The 15,000-nt window shown below is 37.0% G+C and overlaps 1 protein-coding gene across 1 annotated transcript; it reads right to left on the bottom strand.

The window, feature by feature from the left end:
- Positions 1 to 3,925: 3,925 nt before the first annotated feature.
- Positions 3,926 to 13,539, bottom strand: LOC145535752 (glycerol kinase-like). Its single transcript, XM_081564103.1, has 7 exons — positions 13,436 to 13,539; positions 12,558 to 12,642; positions 11,570 to 11,690; positions 11,318 to 11,461; positions 8,991 to 9,071; positions 5,937 to 6,023; positions 3,926 to 4,110 (listed from the first exon to the last, which is right to left on the bottom strand). Exons 1-7 carry the CDS (start codon positions 13,537 to 13,539, stop codon positions 4,100 to 4,102), a joined length of 633 nt encoding a protein of 210 aa, XP_081420229.1. The 3' UTR covers positions 3,926 to 4,099.
- Positions 13,540 to 15,000: the final 1,461 nt, after the last annotated feature.

Below are 15,000 nucleotides of genomic sequence, written 5' to 3'. Positions count from 1 at the left end.
TGCTGTCATGAACATTCATGTACACTGGCCTCAGAATTTAAGCTCAAAAATTTAGATTTGCAAGGGGCTTCCATGGTGGTACAGTGGGTAAGACTCTGAGCTTCTGCTGCAACGGGCGAGAGTTCAATCCCTGCTTAGGGAACTAACATCCTGCACCGCAATGTGGCATGGCCAAAAATTAATTAAAATTAATTGAGCAACTAGTTTTTAAAAACTTTGTAAAAAAAACTTTCTATTTCATATTGGGGGTGTAGCCGATTAACATGAGCAACTTGTTTTTAACCTATCTTCTGTTTCTCAGAATATTTATCTTTACAGTCCCCAAATTTAACTTAATAGGTCATTTTCACTAAAACTGATGACAGGGAAATCTTTAGAAATTCTGGTGAGAGTTCTTTGTCTGTGATACTTAACACATTTTATCCTTTAACGTAAGACCGGAGCTAAGATATGTATCTATAAAGTATAGATCAAGTAGCAATCAAGTTGGTTTTGAAACTCACTCAGTTTTCCAGTAATGCCTATTATGTGACCTGATGAATTGTTAGGTTGCAAGAACAGATCAAGTAAACTTCCTTATTTAAAAAGTATAGTTAAAACAAGCTATTACAAAGTTCTAGTTAAAAACTAATTCTTGGAACACTTTTACACTGTTGGTGGGAAGGTAAAATGGTGCAGCCACTATGGAAAACAGTATGAAGATTCCTCAAAAAATTAAAAATAGAACTACCATATGATGCAGCAATTCTACTTTTGAGTATATATCCCAAAGAATCGAAATCAGGATATCTACACTCCCAGGTTCACTGCAGCATTATTCACAACAGCCAACATATAGATACAACCCAAATGTCCACTGACAGATGAATGGATAAAGAAAATGTGGTATATACATACAATAGAATCTTGATCAGCCTTAAAAAGAAGGAAATTCTACTGTTTGCAACATCAATGGACCTATAACACCTTATGCTAAGTGAAATAAACTGGACACAAAAAGAAATACTGCATAATCTTCCATTATGTGTGGAATCTTAAAAAGTCAAACATATAAACAGAAAGGAGATTGGTGGTTAGCAGGGGGTGGGGTGAGGGGGTTCAATGGGTATGAAGTTAGTTACACAAGATGATTAAGTCCTAGAGATTGCTGTACAACTTAGTGCCATAGTTAACAATACGTTATTGTGCATTTAAAAATTTAAGAGGGTAGATTTCATGTTAAGCATTCTTAAACATACAAACACAGAAAGCAAAGGGACACAAGGAAATTTTTGGAGGTGATTGGTATGTTTATAACCTTGATTTTGGTGATGGGATAATGGGTGTATGCATTAAGTCCAAGCTCATCAAAGTATATACATTAAATATGTACAGTTTTCTATATATCAATTATACCTTATTAAAGCTATAAAAATAGTAATTTTTGCACTTCTCTTTATGATTAGACACTATGAGGTAAAAACTACCTACTTGACTACCAATGCTGTTATAGTTTCTGTGCTATGACATCTTTGTTTCATGGTTCCTCCTAAATTGCAATCATTCTTCATTCCCACAGGATACAAAATACCTATAAGCCAAAGAACTGAGACTTAGGCATTTAAAAAAAAAACACACACTAAACAATTCTAAGATATCATTACAGAAGCAAAAATGCATTATTTATGTTACTGATTACCTGGAGAACAAAAGATTGAGGTGTTGGCGATTGAGTTCAGAAAATAATGGCGTACTTGACTCCACCAACTCACCCAGGTAGAGAGGAACTGAAGCATAGAGTGGAACCAGTAAGCCATGGTTAGCCATGACTGCAAGACTCTATTGAGAACAGCTGCTGACCTCACCGGGGCATTTTCTGGATGCTGAGATGGGACAGTGTAGTCTTTTTTAACAGAACAAGTAAGGTGCTCATCGTCCCAGAAACTACTTCTTCAGCTGTTGGTTAATTCTTCAGTGTGTGCCTGATCAAGGGCTAACAGCTGAGCTGAACGTTTCCTGAATCATCTTTCTCAATTAACTTTGATCTAAGTTCTAGTCTGTAAATGAGAAATGCAAGTAAGAATGAGGGTCAATTTATTTTAAGTAAATTTATCATTAAATATCAACGTGTATCATTTCAAACATTTATAAATATCACAATTTACAGAAAATTAATGTAATCTTAAAATTATTGGAACAATGATTTTCACAGTTATTTACATTAACTCAAACTACCTTTGTAGAAACAAACGATGTTTAAAAGTGTCCTTGCCACAAAATAATAATTTCATAGTACCGTTCTGTAACATTTATGTCACTAAAGTGGCAGCTGCACCAATAAAACCCAGCAGATTCAATAATTTACAAACAGCATAATCAGAACTGAAAATGCAAGCTACCATTCATTCCAAACAAAACAAAACCTTTTATATTAATATACAAATATTTTTCCATTTTCATCACTGAAGAAAATAATTAGGAGGCAGTACTTTCTTGTTTGTAGTAAAAAAATTAAGCTTCTTTTAAAATTGACATTGAGAAGCTAGATTAGGTAAGTTGCTATAATGCCTCACATTAAATTTTTTGAGAATTTCTTGGTTGTGGCTGCAACCCAAGAAGGAAATTCTTGGGTTTACTGGAAGCTTTTTCTATCAATTAAACCATTTTTATGTTGTATTAATAATATGTCCATAAGCAGAGATAACTACTTGTCATCTCAAATAGACATTTTAATTTCTCATCAGCAATTTATAACATACTTAGATGGAAAGAGATTCTTGGCTCTTTTTTTCTACTTAAGTTTATAAACTTTTTTTGATATTCCCTCAAAAGGATCCCAAATAGGTCTAAATTTATATCAAAGGAAAAGCAAACTTTATATGGACTAAGTGCTTGTATTTGAAAACAATATTTGCTATAGTATTCCACAGGGGTTTTTTTTTTAGCATATAAAAGTATGGTATAAGAAATTATAGTCACAATAAAGTACATTTTCTTTCATTCACATAGAACATATACTTAAATTTTAAATGTTGGCTCTTCAAGAAAGCTTTTCCTGGGAAATAATATGCATAATTGTTGCCCAAAAATGTATACAGCTGTTTTCCCCAAAATATTTATACACATAGTGGTCCACTTAAGACCAGCCCCATTAGAATCCACTGAATATAATGTGTTCTTAATTTATAAATGGGCTACCCTCAGTATATAAAATATAAACACATGTATGTTACACATACAAAGTAAGAAATATAAAAAGGAGAGATGAAAAGAAAAGGAAGTATTCTTCCCTATAAGATCCTGACAGAAATTCAGTGTAATTAGTGAGAACATGTACTCTTAATTTATAAATGGGCTACCCTCATTATACAAAATATAGAGACATATATGTTATACACAATGTAAAAAATATAAAAAGGAACGAAAAAAAAAAAAAAAAAAAGGAAAGTGTCCTTCCCTATAAGATCCAGATAGCAATTCAGTATAATTAGTGAGACCATGTAAAATACATGAAGAATTTTCAGTTTTGGCAAATACTTTTTAGAAAAATGCCTAAAGAATGAGGGTACGAAATTTCTATTTTAAGAATTTAGTAGAGGCTTCCATTTAAACATTTAGTGAAGATGTTGTGGTCTCCCTAATAAGCAGAGAAGAGGACTTTGGGTAGGGGAGTCTGTTAAAAGGAAGCAAACAAAAAATCACAGATTTTTAGCCAGTTAGTAATAGCCCCTTAATGAAGCGTGTGTAGTGCAGGAATCAAATCCTGGCCCATCAGAATTTGAATATACGTGATGAAAGATTCCAATGGATAGGATCTGAATTCTTCCTAGATCTTACAGGGAATGAGGCAGGAAATGATTGCAAAGGAGGGGGTCAGCCCCAAAGGTGGCTGGTCCAATCTTAACTAGTGCTGTTAAAAAACACACCAAATGTTTCTATAGCATTCTTTCTGCTGCATTTTCTTTATTTCAAGCCACAGGTCTACTTGGAGGATCATGCAGCAAGTGGCTTATAAATAAAATCAGTCTATGAATAGTGTCATCACATTAAGAGACAGAATCACTGGATTCTCTCCATAGGTAAAGAGCTCGCATCTTTGGAATCCATGAGTTGGTAGTATTTACGGCATACCTAAAATGGGACAAAAATCATATATATCAATAATAATCAACATGCAATTTAGGAGTTAAAGCAATGAAGATGATTCGATCATTATTGAGCTAGAAATTCCATATGATTCCTAAATATTGCTTCACAGGTAAAATGCAACAAATATAACTGGGCCAATTTCAAAATTAGCAAATGAACGCTATTGCTAACTGTTTACCAAGACAAGTCATTCCAATTTTTCTCAAATCTCAGCATATGTTACCAAGAGAGATCCTAAAGATGGCAATCATATCTATTTTGGAAGTCTGGGAATTTGGACATTTACTGTATCCTTTAGCTTAGAGATATGTTATATATCCTATTTTTTCAAAGACCAAGCTTTTTCATTCTGTACTGGCATCAAAGGGAAACAGAAGGGGAAAAAATATCGATGAAAACATTCAGCTGCAATGCTATTTTCTTTCCTTTTCCAGACCATCATAATGCAGCCAAAAACAAACAAACAAGCAAAACAAAACAAAAAAAACCTCAGGATAAAGAAAAAAAATAGAACTTTTCCTAAAACAGAATTAAAAAAAATTTAAATTATAGTTCTTCTGGGGAATACTCAGACTCTTCCACCAAACATTCCTGAGAAGCAGAAAGAAAATAAGCATCTGCTAATTCTGTACAGATTTATGTATACAGAAGCCTTTTGTAAGGTGTAAAGCACTAATACCAACATGGTTGTTATGGAAGAAAAAGATTTGAACAAATTTATTATAAACAAGAACACAGAAAAAGGTAAATCTAATTTTAAATTCTCATGCACATAATCATGAAATTTTATCATAATTTAAAAGATAATTTAATGTTCTGCTAATGTAGATCATTTTTATTCCCTTTCTGCTAATGTAAATAACTTTTCATTCCATATTTATATATAGTGCTTTAGTGATGATGCCAAGCTGATTAATGCTTGTCAGACTTCTAAAAACAGATGTTCTCCCATATCAATAAAAAATTTTTACATTTTAAACCCAGGTCATCTTGTAATTAATTAAGAGAAATAATTCAACTCTTTCCCTAATTAAGAAGATTTTTTAAATGTTTCACTTTCTTGGCAACATATGAAGTATGTCATTTCCATTTAGGCCATTAATTTGAAGAAAAACTGAGCTATTATCAGGAACAACTTCCAAAAATGATTATTATATTTAAATTAATGCTGGTTACACAGTGAGTTTTATAATGTACTGAGCAATTTTACTTTTATAAGAATATTCAGAACATGCAAAAGTAATAATTCAGTTTGAATTTCACCCCCAATTTATTTCAGCAATAATTAAAAAAAAATTTCAGTTCACCAATGTATTCTCTTAACTAAAATAAAAGTGACAATACATTTTCCCCAGGTTTAGAGTTTTACAGAAACTCTGCTAACATACTCTGGCCGAAAGTCTTACCAGGATTGAAATGTTAAGACTTGTGTAGAAGATTTTCATAAGCATGAAAAACAACTTAGGCACATTTGAAAGCAAATTCAATTGATTTCAAATACTATACATTTCATCTAACACTCTGAACATCCTTTCATTTAAGCATGAACAGTAGTACTTGTGCTTACTGCTGCACTTGCCAGCAGAATGTAGCCCCTCAAAGAAAATCATCTACTAAAAATCAAAGAGAATAAAAGCAGAGTCACAGTCCTTAATTCTGAATTAAATGGTATATTAACTAGACCTTTAATAGATTTTCCAGGTTCCTAAGAACAGGAAGAAGGAAAAATACTGAAAACTTTCTGTTGATTTATACACAAATACATTAACGCTAACTCATATAATTGTCTAATTTAAAGAGGAACTGACCTGAGAGGTACCTTGCTCCGATTAACATTGCCACGCTACTCACTATAAAAAAGCCCAAGGGTAGACTACAGAAGATACTAGGGTCACCTGTTGTCATCCGAGTAGGAGGGAATTCCAGTCAAGCAAACCAAAAGAGAGACACATAATTACAATATTTGTGTTAAGAATCACATGATAGCAAAAAAAAAGTTATAAAAATAGTATCAAAGAGTTATTACTTTAAATCAAAACCAGAATCCAAACTGAGGGCTTATGACAGTTAACAAACGGTACAGATAGCATGCCACAAATAGCAAGAACATAGAGCATATAGACAAACATAAACCTTCCACTGGCAAAGCCAAAGAAAGCTGAAGGAGAACTTTCTTTTTGGGAGGCTGCTGATTTTAGCTTTCTTGGTTCTTCCCCAAAAGATACTAAGTGAGCAATCCCATTCCCCATCCAGATTAAAATTATAGATCCTTTGGCTATCAGAGAAGAGTTATATTAGTCCAATTCATGAGTTTGAAAATGAATTTCAAACCCTATTGGTTTCATTTTCTTTTTTACACACAGTTGGTATAACAAAATGAACCTGAAAATTAATGTTACTATAATTTAAAAACTAAACTGTATTAATCTACATTTTAAAATATTGTCTGAGAACACAATTGTTTTGATATTTTCTAACCTGATTGAAAACATTTCCTTTAAAGAATAGCTAGATAGATACAGACATAGGCTTTTCTTGAATTTAAACATTATGTATCTTGAACATTTAACAATTTTTGAAGAAAATGTTATTTTGGTGGGTTTGGAGTACAAAGTCATGAAGTCATTACTTATCATAAGCTCTCTCCAAAAAATATTAAATCCCCAATCATTTCTACAACATTTAAAACATATTAAATTGTATGTTAAAAATTCTTTACATTCCATTCAAATATAGTTACCAACAAGAAAATAAATATGAATGCTTCAAAATTGGCAATATGCTTTGGAAATTAAGCTAACATAATATTCTTCCCATAAATTAAAACTATTTAAAGAGGATAAGAGGCCAGGCAGCAATTTGAATAGCCTTATGAGATCATCAAAACAAGATTCTATCTGTACTATTATTACATAGCTTACATTGCATGAAGAACAATCAGCATTTCACTAATTGAATATTGTTATCTGGATTATTATACAGTTTTTGAGACTCTCAAAATGTTGTACATGAGTGCTTTTCATAAATCTACTACAAATTGTTTTTTACACTTTGCCTTAAATACACTGCAGCCTAACTGAAACAAAAATCAAGTTTGAAAAATCAAAAGCTCTCAAAAAATCAAATTATTTTATCATCAATTCTGATGGCAGAAACAAAAGAATCATGTAATTGTCTTTATCCACTTTTTCTTGGCATTTTAAGTTCACTGACAGTAAGGTAAGCAAACAGAGAGAAAATGATAATTGGCTTTGTGGGAACTTGGCGATTAAAATCATATCCTCAACTGCAAGTAAGGAAGAAGTATGTATGGTATCAACATGGAGGCAGATACAGCGAGGGAGGGGAACAGGTTGAATTGTGCCGTTTTATTTATTTATTTGGCCATATAATATTTTTTTGGCCATAAAATAAATAAAATACATTTTATTTATTTATTTTTTGGGAGCATGCAGGATCTTGTTCACTGACCAGGGATGAACCTGTGCCCCATGCATTGGAAGTGTGGAGTCTCAACCACTGGACTGCCAGGGAAGTTTCTGTGCCATTTAAAAAAATACAACTAGTCAAAGAAATCACGGAACTCATTTTCATCAGCTTTTAACTGAGGGCAACCAGAAAATAAATCAGAGTGCACGGCTGTTGCGTCCTTCAAAGCAACTACCACTGTGCTACAAAAAATACCTATGATTGAGAAGTTTAACTGCAAAAGGTCTCAAAACTGCAGACAATCTTAGCAAGAAAGGCTTTGTCACCATCTTAGAAAGAAAGGTGGGTCTCAGAACAAAAGATGTCAAGACAATGGATATTAAGCCTAAAGCTTATTTAGGATAATAAACAAAAGCTTCAAGTAGAAACAGGATGATCCCAGAAGCTTCTCTGAAAAGCTAGATACATTAAAAGTGGTTCTTGGGACTTCCCTGGTGATCCAGTGGCTAAGACTCTGGGCTCCTAATGAAGGGAGCCCAGGTTTGACCCCTAGACAGGGAACTAGACCCCACATGCTGCAACTAAGCACTGGTGCAGCCAATAAATAAATAATTTTTTAAAAAAGTGGTTCTATACTCACTTCGGGGTTGGAAGGCAGGCTATATTTCATTTATAAACTCCTCTCTCTTAAACTATATGCTTCAAAATATTATTGGCCATTGTTTCATTCATTAAATTCCAAATCTTGTATTTAGCAACGGATTACAATATCATGCCATATTAAAGGTATGTTAAAGGCTGTTTCAATATTAAAGGCAGCTCAGAGCTGTTTACAACTAAATAGTTTATTTATGGTAGATACCTTCCCATCTAAGTGATTAAAAACAAAAGTCCTCTAATTTCTGCCAAGAGCATTTCCCAATTATGACATTTCTAATTTACTATGCTTGGTACTTTTCTTCCTCTTATTTCAATGAATTCTCACAACATACACTCACTAAGGGCTTGGGAGCAGTCTAGGAAGTCGTGAAATGTATTATGAAATCAATATAGCTTTTGGTCGGTTCAGGTCATGAAGACAGCCTCCCAAAAAGGCAAAGTCAGTTACGAAGAGAAAAAAAAAAGTTTAGTTGATTTTTTTTTTCATTAGGAAGAAACTAGAAATACTTTTACTTTTAAGAAAACTAAGTTATCAATCAAAGTACCAGGAATAAACTAATAAGGAAAGGTATGGCAGGATAGAGATAAGCACATATATCAATCTGATAATTTACATTTTATGTTTAGAACTTTAAGTATTTTCAAAATGTTAGAAACTATGAGCATATGATAATGCTATTCTTCAGAGCAGCCTTGCTAAGTATAAACAGATACTTAAAGAAGCTATTTAACATACTAGGACAAAGTGGCAATAACAAAAAAAACATTTTTACCACTTTCTGAAGACTGAGTTGTAACCCAACCCATTGATTTCATCACAGCTTTCTTCCATGTAGAATAACGAATTTCACTTTCTAGAAATAGAAAGTAGGAAAACCATACATAAGAAAGGCAGTTTACTGAATGTTAGGTGGCAGACTGGACGGGAGGGGAGTCTGGGGGAGAATGGATACATGTATACGTATGGAATCATCTGCCAGGAGACTCCAGTTCGATTCCTGGACTGGGAAGATCCACTGAAGAAGGGATAGGCTACCCACTCCAGTATTCTTGGTTTCCCTGGTGGCTCAGACAGTAAAGAATCCGCCTGCAGTGTGGGAGATCTGGGTTCAATCCCTGGGTTGGGAAGATCCCCTGGAGAAGGGACAGCTACCCACTCCAGTATTCTGGCCTGGAGAATTCCATGGACTGTATAGTCCATGTGGTCACAAAGAGTCGGACACAACTGAGCGACTTTCACTTTCACACGTATGGCTGAGTCGCTTTGCTGTACACCTGAAACTATCAATAACAACTGTTAGTTACTATGCTACTGGGAAGTCGCTCAGTCGTGTCCGACTCTTTGCGACCCCGTGGACTGTAGCCTACCAGGCTCCTCCGTCCATGGGATTCTCCAGGCAAGAATACTGGAGTGGGTTGCCATTTCCTTCTCCAGTGGAACTGCCCGACCCAGGGATCGAACCCAGGTCTCCTGCATTGGAGGCAGACGCTTTAACCTCTGAGCCACCAGGGAAGTCCGTTAGTTACTATACTCCAATAAAAAATAAAAAGTTTTTTAAAAAAGAAAGACAGTTTACTAAGATGTTCTAAGTACTAATATTCACTCATCATTCTTGACAAATTGTTTCACTTATTCAACTGATGTTTGTTACACTGTATTTAACTGACATGGAGCTTTACCAGGACTCCGATCCCAGTATGGCTGCCAAAGACTGCCAGTGACGGCAGAGAGAAGCTTGTGTGGAAGTTGGAGGGAAATTCAGCCTGGTCTGCAAACTGAAGGGAGATGCAGAGACAGGCTACCTGCTAAGACCAGGTCATTCACAAGCAGGTGGTGATGAATTAGAAAGGAGAATCCTATTTAATCTGCCTTCTCTTTGGGGGAAGGCAGAGGACCTTGGAAAGTGAAAGTCGCTCAGTCGTGTCCAACTCTTTGTGACCCCATGCACTGTAGCCCGCCAGGCTCCTCTGTCCATGGAATTCTCCAGGCTGGAATACTGGAGTGGGTAGCTGTTCCCTTCTCCAGGGGATCTTCCCAACCCAAGGATCAAACCCAGGTGTCCCGCATTGCAGGCAGATTTTTTACCATCTGAACCACCACAAAATTCACTATGATACCATTTTATAGACAGCTTTTTAAAAAGGTTTAAAACCAAATTGAATATATAAAACCTGACTTTTGTACACAAACTTAATTACAGGTATTAGAGCTTCCCAGGTGGTGCAGTGGTAAAGAATCCACCTGCCAATGCAGGAGATGCAAGAGACATGGATTTGATCCCTGGGTTGGGAAGATCCCCTGGAGGAGGAACTGACAACCCACTCCAGTATTCTTGCCTGGAAAGTTCATGGACAGAGGAGCCTGGCGGGCTACAGTCTATTGGTCGGTCTTGTGGCTTAGTTTTGTTTGTTGCAACAGTGAGTCAAATATTTAATGCTCATTGATGTAAATTGTTGCTGCTTTTGTCAGGCTAGCCCTGCTGTGCTTAGTTAAAAGTTACCAGAATGGTCCTTAGCCCAGTTAATCCTGTCCTAAAACTGGGCATTGGCACTAAAGATGACCCAATGCAGACATGATGTGTCGGTGGTCTATATATCTCCCTTGTCACTGTCAGAAAAGGTTACACTAACAGGCTACTAATAAAACTGATACTGTGGCACTGTTATCCTTGTACATGAAGAGACTATAAACAGTAGAAGTGAATGGTAAAACAGTGATTATAGAAGTTTGTTTTTTTTTTTTTAATAGGGAACTATTTCTCTTATTCACATTCATTCAAATATGAAGCCAAGTATGTTCAGCAGCTGAATATGAAATTACCTTTGCATTTGCAATCTTATTTCATTTCTTGATTTGTGACTAAACCACCAAACTCTCTCTCCCTTTTCACAGTACACCAATCTTCAGTTTTTACAAGTACCCTCACTGAAAAAGGTAACTGTGGAGCACAGGGAACTATACTCAATATTATGTAATGACCTATAAGGGAAAAGAATCTGAAAAACATAGTATATATAATTGAATCACTTTGCTGTACTGCTGGAACTAACACAACATTGTATTAGAAATCAACTCTACAATAAAAATAAATAAAAGTACCCTCAGCGTTGATCTGAGGTTCAAATCGCTCCATTGTGACAGCCGACAAGTCCTCAGGCTCCAGACTCCAGACTCCAACCCCTTCTGCAGCTCCTGCAGCCATGGCGGCTCCCAGGGCAGTTGTTTCAGGCATGGACGGCTTCACTGAGGGGAGCGAACAACATCACTATCTTAGCAGTTACATATGCCTGAAAAATCAGTTCTTCCAAAAAAACATGACTATTGGGGTTTGAAGGAATGAGGGTTACTGACCTACTGTAATATACAGAATGTCTGCTTGTAACTGCATAAGGATTTTGTTGTTGGTCATTCCACCGTCTACCTGCAAATGGCTGAGTGGAATTCCACAGTCGCGGTTCATGGCGTCCAAAATCTGAAAAAAAAAAAAAAACCCAGTGCAATGAACATCATCAAAGTACCACACAGTAATATCTCAGAAAATAGCCATCTTCTACTTAAAAATATGCAAAAGCTCCCCAAAGCCTACAGAAGGAAAATTGAGATTTCTTCTAGGTCCTCCTTGATCTGGTTACCACCAACCTTTTCTCTTACCACTCCTCTGTACTCACCTCTATATTCAAGCAAGCCAGACAACTCTATTTTGCACCCTGATTTCCTGCCGTGGTATCTATGTTTGTGCTACTACTCAAATCCTTTGCCTAATATGTGTCGCTCAGCATCCCCTCAACTGTAAAATGCCCAGTGCCCAGCAGCTAACAGGAACTTAGAAAGTAATGACAGCTGGGAAAAGAAAACAAACTTGCATTTATTACATCACAGTTTAGGCAGGCTTAATTTAAAAAAAAAATTGGGGGGGGGGCCTTACTGTGCAGCCCATGGGATCTTAGCTCCCTGACCTGGGATGGAACCCGTGCCCCCTGCAGTGGAAGCATGAAGTCTTAATCACTGGACCGCTAGGGAAGTCCCCAGGCTTAATTTCTGATTATGCTGGGAAGATTGAGGGCAAGAACAGAAGTGGGCAGCAGAGGATGAGATGGTTGGATAGCATCACTGACTCAATGGACATGAGTTTGAGCAAACTCTGGAGATGGTGAAGGACAGGGAAGCCTGGCGTGCTGCAGTCCATGGGGGTCACAAAGAGTCGGACACAACTTAGTGACTGAACAACAAGAACAAGCTTATTAAATTCTCATAAAATTCTAGCATATACATATATATAAAATTGGTTTAGGAATAATAAAGGTGGATTAAGTACAGGAAAAAGGCCCATGTTGATTACCTCTCGAGTTTGGAAACAAACAGCTTCTAATGCAGCAAAAGCAATATGGCATTTATTGGTGAACTGAGTGAGCCCACAGATGATCCTAAAAATACACACAAAGATTTTTAAGATTAGAGCAGAATAAATGAGTCATCAATCGGGAATGTGCTAAATATGGAAAGGTTGAATTTGGTACATAGACGTGTACGGGGTCAGGGGGGGAGCCAAAACTGGGCACAAACATTAAGTAGCTGGCAAAATCCTTATAGTCTACAATGTTGCATCCACATATGAAAAAGTTCATGATCTATCTGAATAGATGACAATAATATAAAACCAAATCAATATTCATTTAGATGATGGCCTTTTGATACATAACTTGCAGGTATCTTGAAGATAAATGATAATAATACTAACATGAATAGGAATATGGCCGGGGCTTATTTTCAGATGACATAACTTCATGGGTTTTTTTTTCTAATATTTATTTATTGATTTGGCTGAACCAGGTCTTAGTTGTGGCAGGTGGGATCTAGAACCTAGGTGCCCTGAACTGGGAGGGAGGGCAGAGTCCCAGCCACTGAACCACCAGGGAAGTCCCTGGAGTTCTTCTTTATGTCATGCCACGGGGCATGCAGTGTAGTATCTTAGTTCCTCAACCAGGGATTGAATCCATGCCTCCTGCAGTGGAAGCGTGGAGTCCTAACCACTGGACAGCCAGGGAAGTCCCAACTTCTTAGAGTTTAAAGGTTCTACAATTATACTTCCCAAGTATAAAAGATTTCCTCCATATTTCAAAATCATTTGAAAATATAAAACTATTAACCAATAAGTTCTTAGCTAATATAGTAAATAAATCAAGACTGACAAAAGCATACCTTATTTTCAATTCTTACCCTCTTGCACTGGGCTCCCAATAAGGTGCATACAGCCCCGAAAATGCTGGGACGAAATAGCAGCCATAAGAAGTACCTACTTCTTTAGCAAGTTTTTCTAACATTAAAAACAAACGACAACAACAAAAAAAAAACACAAAAAATCATTCTAGTATATACTACTTCTTTCCATCAACAAGCACACGTGTTTAAAAAATTAGGACGGGACTTTTGATTTCCTAATATGCAGTACAGCAAAATGTTGCTAATTGTAGCAGAATACAAGCAGCAAGAAAAGCAAATTTCTCCACATTGAATACCTACCACTAAAATATAACCCAGTCCAAGAATGACAGGAACTGGATTAGTTTTGTTAAGGTATTGTAGCTCATTTCCACTATTTTTAAAAAAATATTTAATTTATTTTCGGATGTGCTGGGTCTTTATTGCTGTGCACAGGCTTTCTCTAGTTGCAACGAGTGGCAGCTGCTCTCTAGACATGGGGCACAGGTTTCTCATCGCCAGTGGCTTCTCTTGTTGTGGAGCACCAACTCTGGGGCATGTGGCCTCAGTAGGAGTGGGGTATGGGCTTAGATGCCCCATGGCATGTGGGATCTTAGTTCCTGGACCAAGGATTGATCCTGTGTCCGGTGCATTGGCAGGCGGATTCTTAACCATTGGACCATCAGGGAAGTCCCCATTTCCACTATTTTTAAGGTTGCTGACTAGCAGATGAAGAAGTGGCCTTCATTGCATTCGGAATCAGAAATGTGTCCCTGTGTGTGTGTCTGTGTGTGTGTGTGGGTCTGTCTGTGTGTGTGTGTCTGTGTGTGTGCGTCTCTGTGTGTGTGTCTGTGGGTGTCTGTCTGTGTGCATGTGTCTGTGTGCGTGTGTCTGTGCGTGTGTCTGTGTGTGTGTGTCTGTGTGTGTATCTGTCTGTGTGCGCGTCTGTGTGTGTGTCTGTGTGTGTGTGTCTGACTGTGTGTGTGGCTGTCTGTGTGTGTGTGTCTGTATGTGTGTCTGTCTGTGTGCATGTGTCTGTGTGCGTGTGTCTGTGTGTGTGTCTGTGTGTGTCTGTGTGTGCGTCTGTCTGTGTGCATGTGTCTGTCTGTGTGTGTGTGTCTGTGTGTGTGTCTGTGTGTGTGTGTCTGTCTGTGTGTGTGTATCTGTCTGTGTGTGCATCTGTGTGTGTGTGTCTCAGTGTGTGTGTGTCTGTGTGTGTGTCTGTGTGTGTCTGTCTGTCTGTGTGTATCTGTGTGTGTGAGTCTGTCTGTGTGTGTGTATCTGTGTGTGTGTGTGTCTGTCTGTGTGTGTGTATCTGAGTGTGTGAGTCTGTCTGTGTGTGTGTATCTGTGTGTGTGTGTGTCTGTCTGTGTGTGTGTGTCTGTGTGTGTGTCTGTGTGTGTGTCTGTGTGTGTGTCTGTGTGTGTCTGTGTTTGTGTCTGTGTGTGTGTGTCTGTATGTGTGTCTGTCTGTGTGCATGTGTCTGTGTGTGTGTGTCTGTGTGTGTGTGTCTGTGTGTGTGTCTGTCTGTGTGTGTGTCTGTGTGTGTGTCTGTGTGTGTGTCTTTGTGCGTGTGTCTGTGT

This window comes from Giraffa tippelskirchi, chromosome X (genome assembly GCF_054371585.1).
Source record: "Giraffa tippelskirchi isolate mGirTip1 chromosome X, T2T-mGirTip1v1.2.pri, whole genome shotgun sequence".
Taxonomy (NCBI): domain Eukaryota; kingdom Metazoa; phylum Chordata; class Mammalia; order Artiodactyla; family Giraffidae; genus Giraffa; species Giraffa tippelskirchi.
The sequence above is the reverse complement of the archived record's forward strand: the minus strand, read 5'-3'. Positions and strand labels throughout refer to the sequence as shown.